The sequence below is a fragment of the Podarcis muralis genome, chromosome 13, assembly GCF_964188315.1.
Source record: "Podarcis muralis chromosome 13, rPodMur119.hap1.1, whole genome shotgun sequence".
NCBI classification, from domain to species: domain Eukaryota; kingdom Metazoa; phylum Chordata; class Lepidosauria; order Squamata; family Lacertidae; genus Podarcis; species Podarcis muralis.
Window position 1 is genome coordinate 8836364 of NC_135667.1, and position 25027 is coordinate 8861390.

At 39.7% G+C, this 25027-nt stretch overlaps 2 protein-coding genes across 2 annotated transcripts; both read left to right on the plus strand.

The window, feature by feature from the left end:
* Window positions 1–1512: 1512 nt before the first annotated feature.
* On the plus strand, window positions 1513–11583 carry LOC114581512 (vomeronasal type-2 receptor 26-like). The gene is made up of 5 exons (XM_028701701.2): window positions 1513–1803; window positions 3536–4399; window positions 5582–5809; window positions 8677–8803; window positions 10682–11583. Exons 1-5 carry the CDS (start codon window positions 1513–1515, stop codon window positions 11581–11583), a joined length of 2412 nt encoding a protein of 803 aa, XP_028557534.2.
* A 2192-nt stretch (window positions 11584–13775) lies between these two features.
* Window positions 13776–20975, plus strand: LOC114583560 (vomeronasal type-2 receptor 26-like). Its single transcript, XM_077917845.1, has 6 exons — window positions 13776–13975; window positions 15410–15701; window positions 16631–17494; window positions 18236–18463; window positions 18848–18974; window positions 20074–20975. Exons 1-6 carry the CDS (start codon window positions 13776–13778, stop codon window positions 20973–20975), a joined length of 2613 nt encoding a protein of 870 aa, XP_077773971.1.
* The last annotated feature ends 4052 nt before the right edge of the window (window positions 20976–25027 follow it).

The following is a 25027-nucleotide window of genomic DNA, read 5'->3' on the forward strand; positions in this document are numbered from 1 at the left end:
ATGTTTGTTTTTGAAAGTGCCTCTCTGCTTGGAGCCCAAACTTTGCAGAAGTAATTATCTCCTCCTGCAATTATCATAATCAGTATATTCATTTAACCGGTTAATTTCCTAAAGGTTTTCCAGAAGACACTAGAATACAAGGAAGAAACAACACTGAACATTGTTAGAAATAACCAGTAGTGCAAGTAAGACGTCAGACAAGGGGCAAGAGGCAGGCAGTGCTCTGTTAGTTTTACCTTTGATATTTTCCATTTTATTCATACTCACCAGGTTTAATTTAGGAACTCTGCTGCTCTCAGCTATTCAAGACATTAATTTCTATCTCTCTTGATGCAAAAGAAATGCTTAAATGTCTTTAGAGGCGTGTAGCAGGTTCACTGACAACCAATTTAGCCTGTTTCTATCAGGTAGTTACTGAGATTGACAGATCTCAGGATGCTGCAGCTACTGATGATATATTTTCTGCTTCTGTTGGAATGTAAAGTAGACGCTATAAAATGCCCCCTGAATAAGCCTTCTGTTTTACATGAGTGGAATCAGCAAGGTAGCCTCCTCATTGGTGGGATGGCTTCTCAGATAATCTACTATTTTAATGAACGACATTTTCATGAGCATCCTTCTAATGAGTTGTTTCAATTTCCAAAGTAAGAAATTCTCTTCTTTCTGCATCTTTGTGTTTTGGAGATATATTTCAGGCTTTACAAAAAATATCACAATTGGGGAAAATTTGTAATACAAATCTTTGAGCAAATGAAAGGGTATGTAAAAGGGCTCTGAATAATCTCATAGTTTAACAGAATTGTTCTTGCTTTTTAAAAAATAAGATAAATATATGTGTTGTGATAGGACAATATCCAGGGCACAGGGGTATTTCTGATGGTATTTGTCTCAAACATCAGTGCTAAAAAGGATCTGGTAAAGCTGATCCACTTTGCTGAGCATTTACTATTCACATATTAATAAGCGAGAGATGTCAATGTAATCATGAGATCTCCAATTTTTGTTGCCAGGCAAACAAGTTGCTTGTGCCATACTCATGTGTTATCAACCATTGTATTAGCCATTGCATATATGTTGCCATAAGCACATGTTGAAGTGAGTGGTTAGCTCAGTTGGTTAGAAAGTGGTGCTGATAATGCCAAGGTTGTGGGTTCAATCCCAGTCTGGGCAAGCTGCATATTCCTGCGTTGAAGGGGTTGGACGAGATTATCTTCCATGTACCTTCCAACTCTACAATTCTGTGATTCAATTATAATGCTCAGGGAAAGCATGGATTGCTCTTAATTGCTAAGGATGCTGTACTAATACTGAATTAAGAAGGGCTGTAAGACTTGGCATTTTCGTTTCCAGGTAGGGCTAGAAATGTATCTGCCTGATAGCCTTATGTTCCATCCACTGAAAATGCTTGTTGTTCAGAAGCCAAAGACCTGTATTGGAGGGAGCTAGACTAGAAGATCCTCCAGGTCCCTTCCAACTCAACAGTTCTATGATTCTATGTATTCTGTCGGCAGCATGGTGACAAAATTCTACCAGCATGTCCTTGCCTTGGCATTTGCCATAAATGAGATCAATGAGAACCCCAAGATTTTACCCAATGCTACACTTGGATTCCATATTCATGACAGCTACTATGATGCACGAGTGACCTATCTTGCTACTCTAGATATGCTCTTCAAATCACATATATTTGTCCCCAACTACAACTGTGATACACGGAAAAAAGTCATAGCTGTCATTGGTGGACTTGGTTCTGATACCTCTTCCCTTATGGCGGACATTTTAGGTCTCTTCAAGATACCACAGGTAAGATGTATGAATGGGGTGTTGGTATTTTCAGGGAAAACAAACTATTGTCTTGTGTCGTTCTTACAGTGATTTTGTCCTTCAGATAGAGGGGAGAATATGTGTGTGAGTGAGAAATCTCCTAATAGACTTACCAGATACAGTGGTACCTCGGGTTAAGTACTTAATTCGTTCTGGAGGTCCGTACTTAACCTGAATCTGTTCTTAACCTGAAGCACCACTTTAGCTAATGGGGCCTCCTGCTGCTGCCGTGCCGCCGGAGCACAATTTCTGTTCTCATCCTGAAGCAAAGTTCTTAACCTGAAGCACTATTTCTGGGTTAGCAGAGTCTGTAACCTGAAGCGTATATAACCTGAAGCGTATGTAACCTGAGGTACCATTGTATTGATAAAATCCTGTTTGATGAATCATTGACTCTTATTGACCCAAGACATTGCCCCAAAACATATGTTTTGAATAAAACATAGACATTTTCACAGACAAAGCTCCCAATCTGCCTGCCCAATATATGCACTTTTAAAAACTTTCATTTCCTGCACAGAAGGAGGATAACATTCTGGTTCTTTCTTTTTTCAGCATGGTACCCAAGGGATACTATCAAGATGTAGCCTTCATTATTTAGAGACGTAAACTAGCACATTTCAATAAAGACTTCCCCTCCAGAACAAAGGGCAAACTGACCTTCCACATATATTAATAAATTGGTTTTATAAATACAGTGGAGCAAAAGCATATCCCACTCATCCACAAGAGTAAATTTAGCAGCCTAGTTAATAGTAAGTATATCATTGTTTGTAAGCAATTTATGTATTTAATCCAGGAGAGGTCTGTTTGACAAGACATTGAAGATAGTGATAATAAATTTATGTCTTGGATCCTCATACGAGGGAGAGCTTAGCTGATAGCCTGCTAGTATATATAAATTCAATAAATAATAAAATAATAATAATAATAATAATAATAATAATAATAATAATAATAATAGTGCAATATATCTTTAACTTCACTGGGCTCTCAAATAATAATTTTTGTAGTTTGGGACACTGTTAAATGCCACATACAAGTAAACAGGAGGGATAAAATGAAGCCACAGAGTTGTCAATGATTTTTTTAAAAGACCTGCAGGAAGCAACTTTGTAAAATAAAGCTCCACAAAAAATGTCATTTTATATAATGGATAGTAAAACAACTGTTTTAAAACAGTTTTAAAAACAACTGTACTTTAACCAGTTAATACATCAAAGGCATCAAAAAGAAGCAAGTAAGATACTACTAGAATGAACAAGAACTTGTAAGTACAAATAGCATTACAGCAGATTAAAGGCAACCTAAGTTTGAATATTATCATTAAACATATGATTGCAAAATATTACAAAAATACAAAATTTTACATATATTTATTAGGTTGATTTATACAAATTCTACCCATTCAAAGTCTGGAGGGGGTACACCCCCACACTTCTTATAAATCATTATTCTTACAACTTTTAAAATAATGAAATCTATTTTGAAACCATTCACCAAAATAACATTCTTCAAATAATGAAAAAGAAAACTTAAGGTTGTAAAGGTACAAGCTATTCCAATTTCACAGAATGAATCTGTTCATACCCTAGAAGATGGAGAACTTGACATTAGTGCTATAGCCCCATGTTCCATCCACTGAAAATAAAAGCCAATGCATTTATCATTGCAAGAGAGTCTTCAGCAATGTCTGTGCATTTTCTTGTAGCTCACCTATGGCTCCTTTCCCACAGAGGAAAGCGATACAGGTCACATCCATTCCTACTACAACATGGTCCCAAATGAAGCCTATCAGTACAAGGGGATTATCAGTTTACTGAGGCATTTCAGGTGGAACTGGGTGGGGCTCTTTGTTGTAGATGATGAGAGTGGAGGATATTTTCTGAAGACATTGGAGCCATTACTTTCCCAGCATGGTATCTGTTCAGCTTTCACGCAAAGAATCCCACCGGAAGCACGTTTGGATGACATTGACCACATTATCGACATAATCTCACACAATTATGTAGATTTCACAGATAACAAAGCCAATACATTCATCATCTATGGAGAGTCTATGACAATGGTATGGCTGAGAAATATTATGTTTGTACGAGATCCTGAAAGTAAGGAAACTGCATCATTTAGAAAGGTGTGGATCATGACAACTCAAATTGATTTATTATTATCAGGCACTCAAAAGGGTTGGGATCTTCAGTTGTTCCAAGGTTCAATTGCCTTTACAATTCACTCACAGTATGTTCCAGCATTCACGGAATATCTTCAGAAAGTTAGACCTTACTGGACTGAAGGAGATGGATTTGTCAATGATTTTTGGGAGCAAGCATTTGATTGTTCATTTACAAATCCCGATGGACCGGCAAATGACATTGAAAGATGTACTGGGAAGGAGAAGCTGGAAAGTCTTCCTGGTCCTCAGTTTGAGATGCTCCTGAGTGGCCACAGCTACAGTATCTATAATGCAGTGTATGCCGTAACTCATGCATTGCATGTTGTTTACTCAGCTAGAACCAAGCACAGAGCAATGGCTGGTTGGGAGAAATTTGAACTTCAAGATCTGCAGCCATGGCAGGTAATTTCATCACACCTCTTTTATAATAATATTTATTTTTCATACATAAACATAACGGAAAAAGAAAAAGTTGACAATAATAAAGGAGAAAGAATAAAAAAGAAAAAAAGAAAAAAGAATATGAAACATACAATACAACAGATCATCACTTGACTAACAATTAATTAATTAAAATCCATCTTCATAAACATATTATTTGGCTTCCTCAAATATCTTCCATCTGAATTTCTTAGTAATTATATATAGCAGTTTCCAATATCATTATTTCATAAACCATATCACAGTCATAATCATATTTCCTTACTTTTCTTTTTGTACATTTTCTTCTTTATATATTTAATCCCAATTTAATCCTAGCCCTAATTGATTCTTTCAAGGGATTACATATCTTTAATGTTATAATATTTATTCAAATAGTCTTTGAATTTCTTCCAATCTTCTTGGTGTTCCTTTTCTTCCTGGTCACGGATTCTCCCGGTGAGATCAGCCAGCTCCATAAACTCCATCATCTTCACCTGCCATTCTTCTACCGTTTCTCTCTCTCAACACACACACACACACACAGAGAGAGAGAGAGAGAGAGAGAGAGAGAGAGAGAGAGAGAGACTCTTAAAAGCATATTAGGTCTACATCAATAAATACATCATCCATAAATAGTTGATCAAATGGTCAGTGGCAAGGAGGAGCCCAAGCCAGCACTGGCACAGCAACCAGGACTTAATGAGGGTCCCTGGAATTTGGGGGACAGTTCCGTAAACAATTAGATTTCATTCATAATAATTAAAACAGTAAGTTTTTGGTTCCCTGTTTGTGTGGGGAGCAAAAGCTGCCAGGAAATGCCAAAGGATTTCTGGCTATGCTTCTACTGTCTGTAGCAATTTCGGTCAATGAGCATGGGGCGGGGGGGAGATAGGGAAAGCTTTACCTTGGCAACAGTTGGCAGTTGCAGTTGCTATAGCATTAATAGAAAGTAGTGCAGCCCCTGAAATGCTGAAATATATTCTAGTGGTGTGCAACCTTATATATGTCTACTCAGAAATAACTTTCATTGTATTAAATGGGAAATGTATAGGATTGCAGGTAGTGTACAGGACTGCCTGTGAAAGGAATGCACAGCTAGACATAGAACTTAAGAGATATGATTTTCTGGATATTATTTTGTTTCTTTGTTTTTTCAATTAGCTCCACCCAATCCTTTGTGACATTTCATTCAACAACTCAGTGGGAGAAACAATCTCCTTTAATGCTAAAAGGGAAATGGGAGGTGGATTTGACATTACTAACATGGTCACATTTCCAAACAAGTCCTTCCAGAGAGTGAAAGTTGGACATGTGGGCCCTAATGGTGGCGAAGGACAAGAGTTCATCATTGACGAGGACATAATGACTTGGCATAGTGGTTTCAATCAGGTATGGATTCTAGGCTATTCTGAGTGTTGGGGTGGTGGAGGATATTTTCTTTGCTGCCTACAATGATGGTTTATCAGATTATGGTAGTGTTCCCGAACTTGGTGCTCCTTTTTGGCTCTGGTTTTGGTCATGACTTTTGTTTATGCTGTTTGGAGCTGATGGGATTTGGAACACAATATCTTAAATGTACCACATTGCTGGAGACAGCTTTGAAATGTAGCCTGATCTACCTAGTAACTTCCTTATTAAAGTTATTGCGTTTAAACCACAATTTCTAAGGGAGCAATCATAATGCAAGATCTGCTGGGATGCGTAGGGTTAGGATTCAGTGGATATCCAGCTGAGCCAGGAGTTTTCTGGTGCAGCTTCACCACATGGTGTAACTCCCCATCCTCAACTCAACTGGCAAAACACCAGCATCTCTCTCCCATCCCTGCTCACCTGTGACTCAGATGTCTGATCCAAACACAGTGGACCTTATCCTTGAGTAAACTCTGAAAATGAGGCTTTCCATGGTTGGGACCAGAAAGGGTGGGAGTTAGGATGAATCTGAATCGTGGTCAACTCAGTCATGTGACCTAGCATGATGGTGTAAGCTAAGATGGAACAAAGGGCTTGGTAACTCAAAATGCTATTGTAAAGGCTTATTTCCCTTTTCTAGGTTTAACCTAGCTCAACAAGACATAGCCCTGCTCATGAATGGAGCAAGGCTCCTGTGTACTCTGCACTAGGTTGCTCTCTGTCAGCTTATTGTATATAGAATTGCTCACCTAAAACCCTGCACCCTGTTTCAAAACAATGTTAGTTAATTATTTCAGTGGATGTTGCCAAAATGTTGTTTGTTTGTTTGTTTCCCAACATATATTATAACAAAGTCTCAAAGTGGTTTACATTAGTTACTTTTTTTAAAAAAAAATGATATTTATTGAGAATTTTAAAATTACAAAGAAAAAAGAAGGAAAAAACAAGTGAAATAGAAAAAGGAAGAAAAAGGTAGATAAAAATAACAATTAAACAATACAAATCAATAAAAGCCAAAGCAAAAAACAAAACACACAATACATCAAAATCAAAAAGCAAAAATAAACAAAAAAATTAAGAACAAATCCAATATTCCCAAATCCTTAACTTTCATTAACTTATTTCATTGACCTCCTCACACCTCCCTTTTTTGTATTCTAGTTGTTAATTATCTCAGCAAATCCTTTCCATCTTTCACAATATTCTGTCATTTAATTACCTTAATCTATTTTAACCTTATCTTACCATAAAAAAACCCTAAAACTTAAAACTTAAATCTTATTAACACCAAATTCTTTTAACCATAACATATTCTTACATAATTCTTTTTAACGTTTCTGCTAAAGCCAAATAATTTCATTCCAACATTTTTCTAATACTCATTAATTTTACGATACTTTTCCAAATAAATTTTTATAACTTTCTTCCAATCTTCATCCATCGTCTCTTCTTCCTGGTCTTGGGTTTTGTCAGTCCTTTCTATCCCATCCATCTGGTCCATCAACCTGGTAACCTTATATCCGAGGCTCTTAAGTCTTTTCCATGTCCCTTCCGCAGGTCTTCTTCATGTTTATACCTGTACTTTACTTTGTCTTCTGCTGATCTTATTCTTAATTTCCTTCCTTTCACTCGGGGAGACTCCAACTTGACAATATCTTTGTCCCTTCTCGACAAGTCAGCCCCTTTTCCATAGTCAACACTGAAATCCATGTGATATTTAAAGGTATGTTTCAAAGTCCCTCCAAAGTTGAGGGCCCCCACAACTCCGAACTCCCCCCGACCCAAAGCCAGACTCGAAATGTCAAAACATCCCTGCATAGGGGGATCCATCCAGCCCCCATCTCCAAGCCAAACAGAACTCCATCTCTCCAAATCTGACTTTTTCCAGGTTCATTCGTCAAATCCAACAACTCATGTTCCTGCTGGGCCGCAGCTCTCTCCATATCTGTTACTTTTGAGGTTCAGCAACAACCTCCTCCTTTATCTGATCTGTCAAAGCACATTCCTGGGTTAATTCCTGAGTGGGTTCTATATAGGTACCCACTGCCTGTCCAAATTTTCCGATCGCAACAGTCATCAAATCCATCTTCTCATGTAACTGTTCCAATAAAGCACTTGTCTTGCAAAGAGCAAGCACCAAAGCCTCCTCTAAGCACATTCTTGTTCAAGGTCGAAGTCTGGTCCTACGATCTTTAATCTCTACAGCTGCAAAGCTCCCCAGTTCGACTCTAATAACAGTTTCACAAGCTCCCTCTAGGGGAAACAATTTCTATTTGTATCCATTTTTTTTTTTTTTTAAGGCAGATCTAGCAACAAAGTTTTCCTTTTTCGGATATTTTATTCCTTTTAAATGCGAAAGGGAACAATGGAATCAATATGCTTCTCTTCTTTTGACTATCTGTCAAAAACGTTTGTCCATGGTCAATGAACTTCCCCAAAACGTCTGTCCTGACACCCCGCTCCCAGGTTCAAGACGGTGGAAATTTACCTTTCTTTACTCTCTCTTCTGCAGGTTTAGACAGTCTAAAAAAGGTTCCCCCCTCTTCTCCTGCTTCCCAGGGGGGTTCAGTAATTTTAAATGATGAAAATTTAATCCTTTACAAGCGGCTTTCCAGACTCTAGCTTGCCGTGTCTTTGCTTCAATCTATTTACAAAAGCGGAAGGCGGACTTCCTGTTTAGACCTTCCCGCTTCGGTGCCAAATTAAGAAATTTCATAGTCCAATTTTCCGTTCTACTCACGGGCAGTTGTTTAAAATCCAATTGTCCACAGGAAAAAGTCAGTGCTCTCTGGCAACAGCAACATTAGTTACTAATTACTCCTATCCTAAATTCTGTTCATGGATAGGGCCTTCCCCTTTCTATTTGTAATGAACACTGTCTCCCTGGTAATCAGAAGAAAAAGAAGGAAGGAGAAAAGTTCTGCTGTTATGACTGTGCTTTATGCCCAGAAGGGGAGATTTCAAACCAGACAGGTGGGTAATGCAGTATTCCATTTCTTTCATTGTACAGCATTTATTATTATTATTATTATTATTATTATTATTATTATTATTATTATATCATTTATACCCCGTCCTTCTGGGTGGGTTTCCCCAGCCACTCTGGGCGGCTTACAATGTATCTAAAAACATAATAAAAGCATCAATCATCCTCAGCTGACTAAATTCAAAAGTGATTGTCAAGGTGAGTTTGTGACCTATTAAACTGTTCTTCTTGGAATGGGATGAGAACCTTTCCTTGCTGACTTCAAATTCTGCTCCGTTCTGTGCATATTTACTTTGAAGTAAGCACCATTCTGATAAACTAAGTTTACACCCTGCTCGTGGCTAATTGATGAATAAAGATGCTGATAAATGTAGCCAACTTGAAACAATGGGCCACATTCTTAAATTTAACCAAAAACCTTAAGGGAAAAAACTATTAGTGCAGAATGTGGTTAAGATAAAGGTAAAGGTAAAGGTACCCCTGCCCGTACGGGCCAGTCTTGACAGACTCTAGGGTTGTGCGCCCATCTCACTCAAGAGGCCGGGGGCCAGCGCTGTCCGGAGACACTTCCGGGTCACGTGGCCAGCGTGACATCGCTGCTCTGGCGAGCCAGAGCCGCACACGGAACACCGTTTACCTTCCCGCTGGTAAGCGGTCCCTATTTATCTACTTGCACCTGGGAGTGCTTTCGAACTGCCAGGTTGGCAGACGCTGGGACCGAACAACGGGAGCGCACCCCACCGCGGGGATTCGAACCGCCGACCTTTCAATCGGGAAGCCCTAGGCGCTGAGGCTTTTACCCACAGCGCCACCCGCGTCCCCACGTGGTTAAGATAACACCAGGCAATAACTACACTTGCCAGAGCAAGGACAAGTGATTCTGCCTACCCCATTGCTACAGTCATGCAATGAAGGTGAGTAAGGAAGCCTTACAGCATTACAACCACCCCACTGCCCCAACGCTTGGGGGTACTGAAGTTAGTTGGGCCCAAAGGTGGCTTGCATCATGCTCCAAGTCCTATAATCCTAAACTGCAAACCCAGACATAAGCCCATCAACCTGAAAATCCCTAAGCAGGTCACAAAGCTTACCTGATCCTCAAACCTCACACATATACTATGTAAAAAAGATGTAAGTTTACAACCACCCTTTCTCTCCCTACCTCTTTCTTCTCCCCCAACTGTATACAACATTAAACTCTCACATTGAATATTACTTACCTGTAGAGAATCTGTAGGGAATCTAGAGTAGTATCATGCTTTAAGACAGATTAAAAACAAAGGTATATACTTTAAACACAACTAACATAAATACCAGTACGCGGGTGGCGCTGTGGGTTAAACCACAGAGCCTAGGACTTGCCAATCAGAAGGTTGGCGGTTCAAATCCCCGCAATGGGGTGAGCTCCTGTTGCTCGGTCCCTGCTCCTGCCAACCTAGCAGTTCGAAAGCATGTCAAAGTGCAAGTAGATAAATAGGTACCGCTCCGGCAGGAAGGTAAACGGCATTTCCGTGCACTGCTCTGGTTCTCCAGAAGCAGCTTAGCCATGCTTGCCACATGACCTGGAAGCTGTATGCCAGCTCCCTCAGCCAATAAAGCGAGATGAGTGCCGCAACCCCAGAGTCGGTCACAACTGGACCTAATGGTCTGGGGTCCCTTTACCTTTACCTTAACATAAATACCACAGTGATATGGTGATAATAAACCTAAACAAATGGACTAAAAAATTAAAAATGCCACAAACATAGCTAGGACCAGCATGTAGAAGCTAGAGTATCAACAAGTGCTGGACAAGAGGTAAAGCTATAAATATCCAAAAGTCAATTGAAATCAACACTGAAAAGGATCTAATTTCTATTTTCCAGATATGTCTGACTGCTTCAGTTGCCCAAGGGATCAATACCCCAGCAAGGACAAAAATGGATGTATCTCCAAAACAATGAGCTTTCTCTCCCATGAAGAACCTTTAGGGTTCAGCTTAGTCTCAATTGCTGTTTCTTTTTCCCTGGTCACAGCCTCCATACTAGGAATTTTTATTAAGCACAAAGATACCCCCATTGTCAAAGCTAACAACCGTGACCTCACCTACACTCTCCTCGTCTCCCTTCTGCTCTGCTTCCTCTCTTCATTGTTATTCCTTGGACAACCTGAGAAAGTCACCTGCCTTCTTCGCCAACCCACTTTTGGCATCATCTTCTCTGTGGCTGTTTCTTGTGTGTTGGCAAAAACTGTCACAGTGGTAGTAGCTTTCATGGCCATCAAACCAGGGTCCAGCATGAGGAAGTGGGTGGGGAAACGTCTAACTAATGGGATTGTCTTTTCCTGCTCTCTTATTCAAGCAAGCACATGTACTGTGTGGTTGGCAACCTCTCCCCCATATCCTGATTTAGACATGCATGCAGCAACTGAAGAAATCATTGTGAAATGTAATGAAGGGTCTGCCGCCATGTTTTACTGTGTTCTGGGATACATGGGCTTCTTAGCCATCATCAGCTTCCTTGTGGCATTCCTAGCCCGCAAGCTACCCGACAGTTTTAATGAAGCCAAGTTCATTACATTCAGTATGTTGTTGTTTTGCAGTGTGTGGTTGTCCTTTGTTCCAACATACCTAAGCACCAGAGGAAAATACATGGTGGCTGTGGAGATCTTCTCTATTTTGGCCTCCAGTGCTGGGTTACTGGCTTGTATCATTTTCCCGAAATGCTACATTATTATGTTAAGGCCTGAATTGAACAGCAGGGACCAACTAGTAAGGAAAATGAATTAAAATATATTTATGTTTTAATTTACAGTGGTACCTCTGGTTACATACGCTTCAGGTTACATTCGCTTCAGGTTACAGGCTCTGCTAACCCAGAAATAGTGCTTCAGGTTAAGAACTTTGCTTCAGGATGAGAACAGAAATCGTACTCCGGCAGTGCAGCAGCAGCAGGAGGAGGCTCCATTAGCTAAAGTGGTGCTTCAGGTTAAGAACAGTTTCAGGTTAAGAACAGACCTCCGGAACGGATTAAGTACTTAACCCGAGGTACCACTGTATTCATTATAGTATCTGTGAACAGAAATGATTCCAGACATTGTCCTGACCTTGTATTGTCTTACTGTTCAATAGCTTTTTAGAAGAAAATGGGATGGGCTTATAGGTTTTGCACTTGGTGTTGGGCCAGAAAGACAGATTGGGGATGCTGCTGGTCCATTGACCACCCTGTTGTCAAACAGCATTCCTGAAAAAGAGGAGACTAAGAGGAGATATGATGGCCATCTTCAAATATTTTAAGGGCTGTGACTTGGAAGATGGAGCAAGCTTATTTTCTCCTGCTCTGGAGGGTAGGAGCCAAGGCAATGGCTTCAAGAAAAGAGATTTTGACTAAACATCAGGAAGAACATTCTTCCTGTTTGACAGTGGAAGAGACTCCCTTGGGAGGTTGTGGGTTCTCGTTCCTTTAAGGTTTTTAAGCAGCGGTTGGATCTGCTATGTATACCTTAGTTGAGAGTCTCGCATTGCAGGTGTCAACGGGTGGGGTGGTTGCTTGAGAGTAACCAGGCAGGACTCCGACCTGTCTTTTACAGGCTTTATTATTGGTGCAAACTATTTACAGTGAAGAGCGCCGTTAGTTCATGTCTGGCTCAATCAGCAGAATCCAGGAGCGGCATGGGGTAGATGGGTGGGGTATAAATAATAAGAACATTAAAATTATTATTAGTAATAATTTCAGTTAGATGCTTGCTTGCTGAAGATATTCTTATTTGAACAGGCCCACCCAGATGTTTAGAAAGTTTGTATGCATTTTAATTTGCTGCAGAATTCTAGTATTGCTTTAACTTTCTGTATGTTTTAAATTATAGTTGCATTTTTTAGTGATAATTCTATTGCTTTATCTTTTTTGTAAACCGCTTTGAGGTTTCAAGCAGTACACACATTTTATTAAACAAATAAATAATAAAGAAAATGCCTAAATATTTGTTGTTGTTGTTTAGTCGTTTAGTCGTATCCGACTCTTCGTGACCCCATGGACCAGAGCACGCCAGGCACCTCTGTCCTCCATTACCTCCCGCAGTTTGGTCAAACTCATGCTGGTAACCTCGAAAACACTATCCAACCAAATATTAGTGTCTGTTAAGTGTGAATACTACTGTATTGAACTGATTGCTCAATATATTTGGGATTTGGGGATATGGACCATTAGATCTTCAAAATATGCCCTTTCAAAATGTCAACAAGCTTCTTTCCAAAGTTTCCCTCTTAACCCAGAATAGGGAAAAGACGACACATTTGGTAAGTTTACTTGCAAACACTTTAAAGGTAAGGTTCATGTGCTTCATAAATATTGCTCAGGGAGTAAAACCTAGCTTAGTCAGAAGTGGTGAAGGTTCCTAAATAATTTGTATAGGACAAAGGCTTTCAAATGTTTTGATTCCACAGCTCCCTTGACCAACTGCATTCATTCTGTGGGGCTCAGGACCCCAGTTATAACACCCTTTGCCTGCAGAGCTGGCAGCCTCTCACCCCCTCAATCACATATCTTGCAATACACATACACAATAACTTATATGTTTGTTTCAAAATTTCCTGCTTAAGCTGGAGCCCAAACTCTCAAGAAGTAATTATCTCCCTCTGCAAACATTATAATTACTATAATTTTGTCAATCTTTCACAGCTGCAGATGTTTTCCAGAAGACACAGGCTAGCCATGAAAATGCAAGCTTGAAGTAGGTATAAATAACCCCCAGTGTATGTAAGAACTGGGAATAGGAGCAAACTGCAGTCTGGACTCTGTCAGTTTTACCTCTATCAGTTTCCCCTTTATTGATATTATTAGCCAGACTTAAATTAGGAGCATTGCTTTTCAGTGACTTACATCACTATCTTGCTTGCTGCTTGCTGTAGTTGGTGACTGCCCAGTTCAGCCTGTTTCAGTCAGGCTGTTTCTTTGAATGAACAAAAGACAGCTTGCATCTAGAATGGTGGTCTATCTTCTCTTTCTAAAGACATGTGAATTAGATACTGGTCTGTGTCCCATGAATGATCCCCTCCCTGTTCCACATGAGTGGTACCAGCAAGGTGAAATCCTCATTGGTGGGGTTGCTTCTCAGATCCTGTATCATTTTACAAAACCTGATTTCAGAGAACATCCTTCGGAAGAGTTATATAACTTTCCAGAGTAAGGAAAACTCCCCATCTCACCCCCTAGTTCCTGCTCCATCTTGCTGTTTTCCTTGATCTCCTTCTGTAGGCACTGTAAGACAGAGCTATTCTGCCTGGCCTTCAATTTGAATTAACCTGATCCTCTATTCCCTTTTCCCTTTCCTCTTCTATGAAGAAACCCTTTCTGGGACCCCACATTTAAATTCTTCCATGGTCTCCTTGCTGGCCCTAGTAGTACCAACTTGGCCAGTTAGCCCTGGTGATCATTTGATGCCTACTGACTGGTTTTTTTTTTCCTTTCCCAAATGACCCCGGAATTTTAGAATTTTATTGATATTGATGCTGCATTTTATGTTGTATTTTATGCTGTTTTATGCTGTTTTTAAGTTGCATTTTAATCAATGTTTTATATTTGCTGTTAGCAGCCCTGATCCCGGTTTTTAAACCTGGAAGAGTGGGGTATAAATAAATTTTTATTATTGTTGTTGTTGTTGTTGTTGTTGTTGTTATCATCATCATCACACACACCCAATTACAGTTTATTGACGTGTGATGATGCTCAAGGAAAGGGTCTGTAGACTTGACCTAACATTGGAGAATAGTTGTCCTTTTCAAATTCCTGAAGAAATCCCTTATGTTTTCCATGAAATTTGCTTCATTCTCTTTAGAAAAACAAAAACAGAACCCTGCTTAATGTTTTTGTGTAAGGTTTTTCTCCTTCTTTTGCTTTTCCTGAGTAAAACATGATCACACAAAAAATGTTGATAGGAGTGGTTCAGTGTGACGAGAGAAAGCACCTTCAGAAACCTTCAGAGGCTTGTCCACAACACAGGCATTCTAACTTTTCATACATTTTTCCTTTGATGTTTCTGTACTGGGAAACCTACTTTCTCATATAAGCCTTACACATTCTACTAAATGTAAAGAAAAAAAGACTTTGTTCTTCTGGGAGACCTTTCTATATTGGAAAGCAGAGTGAAAGATTTAGGTATGCATGCACTGATGTATCAAATAGTTCTGGCTTAGAGTCAACAGGAAAGGTATTGGGGGAAATAAGCAAAATGAAAGTAAGATGTTAAAACCCAACAATAGAAGGTTTCAAAAAATGTGCAAAAGTGCAGGAAAGCTCCAGAATAAAAAAGGGGGAAGGAACTAAAGCCATTACAATTTTGCATGCTTACAAAAAGGAATTTGTGAAGGGTCCAGAATGCTCAATAGTATTTCAGATTGATCCACTTTGATCCACTTTCTACAGTATTAAGCTTTTGCAGGATTAATGAATAGAACTAGCACTGGACTGAGGAGGCATTTATTGGCTCAGAAAAACCATTAATGTGTAAAAGGATAGTCTTTAAACCTAAACAATTTACATGCAGAAATTGCAAAAATTTTAGTTTCAAAACTTTATGAATTTCATGATTCAAAATAACAATGTCAATTCTGTTGGCAGAGTGCTGATAAAATTCTACCAGGACATCCTTTCCCTGGCATTTGCTGTCAAGGAGATCAACAAAAGTTCCAAGATTTTGCCCAATGTCACACTTGGATTCCATATCTATGACAGCTACTATGATGGAAGACTGACCTATCGGACAACTCTAGATCTGCTCTTCAAATCACACAGATTTGTCCTCAACTATCATTGTGACACACAGAAAAACCTCATAGCTGTCATTGGTGGACGTGACATTGATACCTCTTCCCTTATGGAAGACATTTTAGGTCTCTTCAAGATTCCACAGGTAGGAGCTGTGAATGGAGTGTTGTGGATTCTCACAAACTGCTCTCTTCCCGTGTCATGGTCATTGTGATTTTGTGTCCCAGGAAGGGGGGTATACTCCAGTTGCATTACCAGGCCTTGAGAAAATTCCACAAGAAATGTACTTGGTGGTAGCTGTCACTGAACCAATGAAATAATTCAACAAATAATGGTTGAATAAAGAGGCACATGCTGAGAGAGAATGCTGGCAATCTTCATATCCTATATCTGCACATTTTAGAAAGAAAAGCTAACGTATACTTCATTACCACTAAAGGATTATGATACAGTTCTTTGCATTTTCCAAATGGTGGTCCATGAATCTCATCAACACATTGTGACTAACAGCTCTTGAAGTATTTGGGTTGGATGCAAGCTAGGCCCTTTCCTGAGAAAAATAGTGGTGAATAATATTTATTGAACAATATAGGACTGTTGATTCTGCAGAGTGGCGATTGTTCAGCCATAACCCAAATTTTCCCACAAGTACGAATATTGATAGTGTACAGGTACATTAAATTATCAGTATACCACCATGGTACACTTACATACAATTCATATGTAAAAAAAAACAACCTAGCACATTTGTCATCTATGGAAAGTCTTTAGGCTTGTTTTAATTGAGATACAGAGGCTGAAAGTGATGAGTTCTGGAAAGAGAGGAAAAAACAATTGTTTGGAAATTAGAAGAATGGACTGTGAACCAATGCTTGGAGAAGCATGTGACTGTACATATTATATTTTAATTAATCTATAAATATAAGTTTATGCAAGTAAAATTCCTGAATGTTAATGTCTGGACATTAGTTTAATTTCCAAAGGAGGGTGTCAGTCATATATATGATTTGAGCTTCTTAGCTGCATTTTTACTACCTTTACTCCAGCAATAACTACCTGTACATTTTCTTTTAGCTCACCTATGGCTCCTTCCCTCCCGAGGAGAGTGATACTAGTAGAGTCCATTCTTTTTACCACATGGTCCCAAATGAAGTTCTTCAGTACACAGGGCTTGTCAGCTTGCTTAAGCATTTTCAGTGGACCTGGGTGGGGCTCTTTGCTCCAGATGATAGCAGTGCAGATTTTTTCACCCAGAAACTGGAATCATTGTTTTCCCAGCATGGAATCTGTTTAGCTTTCACCAAAAAAATTAAACAAATAGCCCATTTTGATGATTATAGCAGACTTGGTGACATAATCGACAGAATCTTCATAAATTTAAGAGATGACAAAGTCAATGCACGGATCATCTATGGAGACTCTATGACACTTGTATGGCTGAGAACCATTATTTTTATAGGCGAATTTGAAAAGAGGTGGGATGCATTTAAAAAGGTGTGGATCACCACAAGCCAGATTGACTTCATATTAACAGGCCATCAGAGGAATGCGGGGGACCTTCAGGTGTTCCATGGTGCAATTGCCTTTACAGTTCACTCAAAAGAGATTCTAGGATTCAAGGAATTTGTTCAGACAGTCAAGCCTCACTGGGCAGAAGAAGATGAATTTCTTAAAGACATCTGGGAGCAAGCATTTGACTGTTCATTTACAAATCCTGAAGAGTCTACAAATGACACTGGAGCATGTACTGGGGAAGAGAAATGGGAGAGTCTGCCTACATCTCTGTTTGAAATGCATATGTCTGGCCACAGCTACAGTATCTATAATGCAGTTCATGCTGTTGCTCATGCTTTGCATGATGTTTACACAGCTACAATGAAGAACCCAGTAATGGTGACTAGGAAAAGAGTTGAACTTCAGGATCTGAGGCCATGGCTGGTAATGTCTCCACACCAAAGTAATTTAAACCTATTATTTCTAGGTCTGACCAGAAGCCATTTTCTCATCCACAAATAGCTGATGGGATTGAGTTGCATACCTAAATAATTAGTACTGTTTTGTGGGTTTACGTTGCCTCTTAGATCTGAAGAATTAAATGAATTTAAGTCATCTACAATGCAAAAGAAACTCTCTATTTACCATGTAATAAACATAGCTTATTTTTTCAAATGGAAAGTATTTTTATTAAAGCTTGAAAAACAGAAAAGAATATATGTAAAAGTTGACATCAAGTACCAAGTATTTTAGCTTAAAATCTCAAAGAGAGAAAAGAAAGGAAGGAAGAAAAGGAAAGCCTTCCAATTATCCATCTATTAGCTATATATAGACTTATGCAAAACACATTTCCCAGAATAATGTCCAACTCTTCTCTTTTCCATAAACCAACCTTTTTTCCAGTCTTCAAAAACCAGATATCACAAATTCATTTCCCCTTTTGTGCAAAAAGTCTGAAATGGGTTCCTAATCATTAATATATATGAACAATGAATTTTCTCTAATTAAACACGTCAACTTTGTCATCTCGGCCAAATCCAGTAATTTCAATAACCATGCTTCCATAGTAGGCATTAATAAGTTAATCATAACATATGTTAAATATAGCTTGATGCTATACTTGCTCTTAGTTGGACTGCAGGCATCCCTTTGACCCCTTTATTTTTCTGTTTGTCTCTCCATTAGTTCTTCCCATTTCTTCACGGTATATCATTCAATAACTCAGTGGGAGAAACAATCTCTTTTGATGCTAAAAGGGAAATGGGAGGTGGATTTGACATTAACAACATAGTCACATTTCCAAATAAGTCCTTTCAGAGAGTGAAAATTGGAAGAGTGGGTCCTGATGGTCATGAAGGAAAAGAATTCATCATTAACGAAGACCAGATTGAGTGGCACAGTGGTTTTAATCAGGTGTGAATAATTGGATATCCTTAGTGGGGGTCAACTCTGCTCTCCAAATGGACCAATGGGGTATTGGTGATTCTTTTCTTAGCTGCTTACAGCTATGCCTTATCAGAATGTGAGAGAGTCTTCCTCAAGTTGGGGAACACTGCTCTAATATTTTCTACCTACTACAAATATTTGCCATCTGCTAAAATAAAATAGATATAGCATTTAGATACCAAATATCTCCATAGCCTTGCTCCCAGTTTTGAAGCATAGATCATGGTCTAGCAATTGGCCATCACTATTTCAGTGGCCATATTCTGAATATTCCATTTACTAATCTGAGCATCAGAAACTGACCAATATTATTTCCAGCTTGTCCATCCCTAATCTCTAATTTATGGACAGGTACTTCCCATCTCTGTGTGTAACGAACATTGTCAGCCTGGTTATCAGAAGAAAAAGAAGGAAGTGCGGTTTTTTTGCTGCTACGATTGTGTTTTTTGCCCAGAAGGCAAGATTTCAAACCAGATGGGTAGGTGACATATATCTGCAACACTTTCACCATAGCGGCGTAATTCAAATTCTTTTATCAGCTGATTAAGTTTGGAAGTAGGGATGGAGGGGATATTTGATTCAGTTTGCATTTGAAGGCAAAAACGGAATTCACTTAAAAATAAATAAATCATAGTACTTAAACCAAAACTTCAAAAATTGAGGGAAGGGCCACCAGCTTCTGAAGTAGTTTGTTCCACTGTTGAGCAGTTTACTGTCAGGAAGTTTAGTTGGAATTTATTTTGCTGTAATTTGAATCAGTTGCTTCTGGTCCAACCTACCGGAGCAGTAGAAAACAAACTTGTTCCATCTTCCTTGTGATAGCCCTTGAAATATTTGAAGATGACTATATTATCATTTCTCAGACCTTTCTTCTCTAGTCCAAAAATACCAGACTCTTTTAACCCTTCCTCATAAGGCACTTGGTTCCCAGGTCCTTGATCATCTTGGTCACCCTCCTCTGCACACATTCCAGCTTGTCAACATCCTTCTTAAATTATGGCAATTAGAACTGGATACAGCATTCCAGGTGTTGTCTAACTAAGGCAAAATAGAGTGGTACCATTCCTTCTCTTGATCTGGGCAATATACTTCTGTTGATGCAGCCTAGAATAGCATTAGGGTTTTTTACTGCTGCATCACACTGTTGACTCATGTTACGCTTGTGGTCTACTAAGACCCCCTTGATCCTTTTCATATGTGTCCCCCCTCTTATATTTGTGCATCTGTTTATTTCTGCCTAAGTATAGAACCATATATTTGTCTGTATTGAAATTCCTTATGTAAGCTTTAACTTATGAGTAAATACAAATAGGATTGCACTTTCACATTACAAATCAAGCAGCACTTCTTGGCATACCCACTTGGAAACAGCAGTCATTGAACTAATGTGTTTCAGTTGCTTATATATTTTAGGATAGCTCAATGCAGTATTTATAGGAGTTTAAACACAGCAGAAATGCTTGACATTCCTTCCATACACATAAGTGGCATACATGTAATGGACTATTTTCATGCAATGATTGTCTGCAAGCAAAGAGAAAGTGGGACTGATATGGGCCTTATTTCTTTTTTTCCAGATATGACTGACTGTTTCAAATGCCCAGAAGATCAGTATCCAAGCAGTGACCAGACTCAATGCCTCCCCAAAACTATAACATTTCTTTCCTATGAAGAACCTTTAGGGATCTGTTTAGCCTCAGTTGCTGTTTCTTTTTCCCTCATCACAGCTTCCGTGTTACAAATTTTTATTAAGCACAAAGATACCCCCATTGTCAAAGCTAACAACCGGGACCTCACATACATTCTCCTCATTTCCCTTCTGCTCTGCTTCCTCTCTTCATTGCTATTTATTGGACAACCTGGGAAAGCAAGCTGCCTCCTCCGACAACCAGCTTTTGGCATCATCTTCTCTGTGGCTGTTTCTTGTGTTTTGGCCAAAACTGCCATGGTTTCTCTAGCGTTTATAGCCACAAAACCTGGATCTAGGGTGAGGAAGTGGGTGGGGAAAAAACAGGCCTATTCAATTTTACTTTCTTGTTCTCTTATTCAAGCAAGTCTTTGCATTGCGTGGCTCTTAACCACGCCCCCATTCCCTGATTTAGATAAGTATTCGGTATCTCAAAAGATCATTGTGCAATGTAATGAAGGGTCAGTTGCCATTTTCTACACTGTCTTGGGCTATATGGGCCTCTTGGCAATCATCAGCTTCATTGTGGCATTCCTAGTCCGTAAACTACCTGACAGTTTTAATGAAGCCAAGTTTATCACCTTCAGCATGTTGCTCTTTTGCAGTGTTTGGTTGTCCTTTGTTCCAACCTACCTGAGCACAAGAGGAAAAGACATGGTAGCTGTGGAGATCTTCTCTATATTATCTTCCACTGCTGGGCTCCTGGGTTGCATATTTTCCCCTAAATGCTACATTATTCTGTTAAGGCCTGAGTTGAACAAGAGGGAACAGCTTATAAGGAAAACGAAGTGAAACACATTTATTTCTTATTTAGTTTTGTAAATTTTTTTAAAACACTGCCTATCTATCTATTTATCTATCTATGACTGAAATGAAATTAAGTATTACTTGCTTCACCTTAAGAAAATAACAGGAATTATGTGGGTTTTACTAAATGACGCTTGGTGTCCCTTCCAACTCTGCCATTCTATGATTCCATGAAATGTAAATAGTGGGTCTGAAAAGCCATGCTGAAGAGATACTGGCTCTGGTAATATATGAGATATGATATAATATACAAATCAACATATGAGATGCATGAATAGGAGAAGTGAACGGCTGAAATGTTCCATACAACTGATAAGCATTATTAGTTCCACTGAAGCCTCCTGGTGGACAAAATGAGAAGATGGCTCCTACAATTCCAAGACCTTTTTGCTTTAGGGTTACTCACAGTGGGTCTCTCTCCTCATACAGTAATACATGGCAGTGTCTTCTGGCTTCAGATTTTTCATTTGCATGTAGAAATTACTGCCATCCTTTGAGACTGTAAAGCGACCTTGGATGTTGGGAGAATAGTAGTTTGTCACAGATGGTTTCCAATAGCTGATCAGCCACTCAGGGGCCTTCCCAGGTTCCTGCCTAAGCCAAGACATCCACCACTGGTCAGCAATGTCCATGGTGCATGTCAGTTGGACAGATTCTCCAGGTTGCTTCACCATAGCCATGGACTGGATTATAACAACTTGAAGCTGGGCAACTGCAGGAAGAAGGAAAGAAGATGCAGGGAATAGAAATGTCATTTCCATCCATTTATGTTATTGTGATTTGAAAAATTGTTGGAAATTCGAAACATAAGCCAATGTTTTAAAAGTTCTCAGCCTATGGGATGTGGAGAGGAACACATACCTTCTAACACCACCAAAAGGACAACCCATTGATACCAAGAGAACATTTTCATGCTATGCTCAAGAAAAGAGCTCACTGATCAAATACTAATCTTGACACTTTAGGAGTCTGTAGGATTGCCTGAGTGTTCTCAATTTTGACAGTGAGTGCTTTATGAAGGAAGCAGGTTCAATATTTGCATATGTCCCTAATAAAAGGCGGTTTTCTGTTGATAGGGAACAAGTCTGAGAAGCAACGTTTATTTTGCCTGTAAAAGGTCCCAGGTTCAATCCCCAATATCTCCAGCTAGGGCTGAGAGAGACCTGAACCTGAAACCCTTGAGTTCCACAGCCAGTCAGTGTAGACAGAGGACTTATCCACACATCCTCTTGTCCCGCTTCTTCTTCCCTCCCCCAGAGTAAAGCTGCTCTTTAACATGCAGTCGAAGCAAAGAGCAATTTGGGTTTTCTCCAGGTTGATATTTGCTCCAATTTAGTACTAAAGAGCAGACTTTCCCTGGGAAAGAAGTGGGACAAGAGGAAAACCACTCAAACCTCTGCCTAGAAAATGGACTTCAAGTGGAAAACCACTCAGGCCTGTGTTTCATAGGGATGGGGCAAGTGGAAGTGTGGATGAGCCCAATATTCTGTTAGATGAACCAATAGGAGTCCTTACTTTCTTAAACACCAGGTTGGTTTGCAACCAGTGTGGACATGAGCTTCTCAGTTACTGAGGGCAATTACTGTAATCAAAGCAGACATTTTGAAGTAATAAGGGAAACACAATGTAAGGACAAAAAGAAAGAAATAATGAGATGTGTTTTGATTTAATATTTTTTCCCCATTAGGAACAGAATTTAAAATATTGTGTATTAAAGGAGTCTGGGTGAGAATCATTAGGTAACCCTAAAGCAGTCATTGGCCAATGTTGAGTGTGGATAATTTTTTTCTTGGTTCAGCAGTTTCTGTCTTGTGATTTTCTGGTTCTCTGGTGGCGCTTCTTTAGAATTTTTGCCAAAAATCATGCAGCGAAATGTTTTTGTCCGAGATCTAACGGGATCTGTCTCACTGCATATCTTTTCCAGCAGTACACTGATGTGTGTTCTGCTTTGAGGTTGTTCATGTGAAGTCAGAAGTTGGAGCCACTCTTATAAACTGTGAAATGCCCCTGGACTGCAGGGGAATTACTGTACCCAGAATGAATATCATAATAATACAGGAGCCATTTCAGGCCTTTGCCAGGTTGCCGCTTGACTCAGTATATTGCAAAGCCACTAATATCAAACCTGGTGATGATTCAGTTCAGTTTATGGGATTCTCCAGGTTTCTTCAATACTGAATCTGACTGAGTCAAAACCATCTGTGAGTAGACACCTGTAGCGGGCAAAGAAACCAACAATAGGGAGAACAACAACTAAGAGTGGGAAACAAGTTAAAACGGAGAAGCAACATCCCACATATAATAATAATAATAATAATAATAATAATAATAATAATAATAATAATTTTTATTTATATCCCACCCTCCCCAGCCGAATCCGGGCTCAGGGTGGCTAACAACAATCAAATAATCAAACAGTCAAATAATCACACATTCTAAAAATATTTCATTATAAAATTAATTAAAATCAAATTGATGGCAACCGATTAAGCAAAATTCTGTGCAGGTTGCCAGAGGAGGGAGTCAGGCTGCGCCCTGACCAAAGGCCTGGTGGAACAACTCTGTCTTGCAGGCCCTGCGGAAAGATGTCAGGTCCCGCAGGGCCCTAGTCTCTTGTGACAGAGCATTCCACCAGATTGGAGCCGCAGCCGAGAAGGCTCTAGTTGAGGCCAGCCTAACCTCTCTGAGGCCTGGGACCTTGAGGATGTTATTATTTGCAGACCGTAGGTTTCTCTGTGGGGCATACCAGGAGAGGCGGTCCCGTAGGTACGAGGGTCCTAGGCCGTATAGGGCTTTAAAGGTTAAAGCCAGCACCTTAAACCTGATCCTGTACTCCACCGGGAGCCAGTGCAGCTGGTATAGTACTGGATGAATGTGATCTCGCAGTGAAGACCCCATAAGGAGTCTAGCCGCGGCATTCTGCACCCGCTGGAGTTTCTGGGTCAGTCTCAAGGGCAGCTCCACGTAGAGCGAGTTACAATAATCCAGTCTGGAGGTGACCGTCGCATGGATCACAGTGGCTAGGTCTTCAAAAAACCAAATTGATAGCTAGAAAAATAAAATAAGTCTAAAGTTTAACACACATGGTGAAGAGGCACCCAGTGCAATTAATTTTGGCAAGAAAGATGGTGCAGCAGAGGGGTTGGTGGTCTGGATCTCAAAGTGACTCTGTAAGCGCTGCCACAGATCTGTGGTGGGTGGGAGACTTTGAGAGTTTAAGAAGGATTTGAGAGTACTCCTGGCTTTGCATAAATTGTTTGTCCTAAGAAAGGACAGCATGAAGATGGGATCAAAATGCTTCCTGAGAATCAAAACATCAGAGAAAGCAATCATTTCTAGGAAGGGGAAAGTAGGGCCACTTGTAGTGTTTGGGGGGCCCTGTAATAGCACAATTATACTTCCTCAGGCATTCAGCACCATGATAGCCAGGTGGCACTAACAAGAGGAGCCACAGCAAATCCTGATTTGCTGCCTAGTATTGCTGATCTCTGATCCCAGCCCTGAGCAGAAGTCTTCCAGCTTGCTGGTGGGATTTGGCTTGGCTAATTGGATGGGCCCAATTCAGATGACTACAGGTCCATTGCTCCTTTATGTTTGCATTCACATGTATGTTTCCAGAGGTTTGTGAGATGATCAAACCTTTATGTGATGGGCTCATTGGAGGGTTACAGGGAAGAAGAGAACTCTGGGAACTGTTCTCCCATGGACTCCATTAAATTACCTGGTATTAGGACTTCGACTCACTTTCTCACTAGTGTTAATGGTGGTGTGTACTGACCATTTCAGGATTTATCCCCATTTTATGGGTTGGAGCCAACCCTCTGTGATTGGGCACTGAAGGAATGAATGTTGAAGGTGGGGAATTCAATTGTACTGGTGGAACTCTGTTGGTCGAATGAAACTACAGCATTGGACAGAACATGATGTGCCCAATCAAACTGGTGTGTTCATCTTAGGCCCCAACTTTCCTCTTGGTAAATTTATTATTTATTATTTTTATTTTAATCTAATTTTAATCTGTATTTTAATTGATCATT

Bases quoted from the DNA above. Each gene is read 5' to 3' on its own strand.
- LOC114581512 (XM_028701701.2), top strand. From the start codon at position 1,513: ATGGTGACAAAATTCTACCAGCATGTCCTTGCCTTGGCATTTGCCATA. The intron at 1,804-3,535 runs GTAAGATGTATG...ATTTTCTTGTAG, and splicing joins GTCTCTTCAAGATACCACAG to CTCACCTATGGCTCCTTTCC. The intron at 4,400-5,581 runs GTAATTTCATCA...TTTTTCAATTAG, and splicing joins AAGATCTGCAGCCATGGCAG to CTCCACCCAATCCTTTGTGA.
- LOC114583560 (XM_077917845.1), top strand. From the start codon at position 13,776: ATGGTGGTCTATCTTCTCTTTCTAAAGACATGTGAATTAGATACTGGT. The intron at 17,495-18,235 runs GTAATGTCTCCA...TCTCTCCATTAG, and splicing joins AGGATCTGAGGCCATGGCTG to TTCTTCCCATTTCTTCACGG. The intron at 18,975-20,073 runs GTAGGTGACATA...CTTTTTTTCCAG, and splicing joins CAAGATTTCAAACCAGATGG to ATATGACTGACTGTTTCAAA.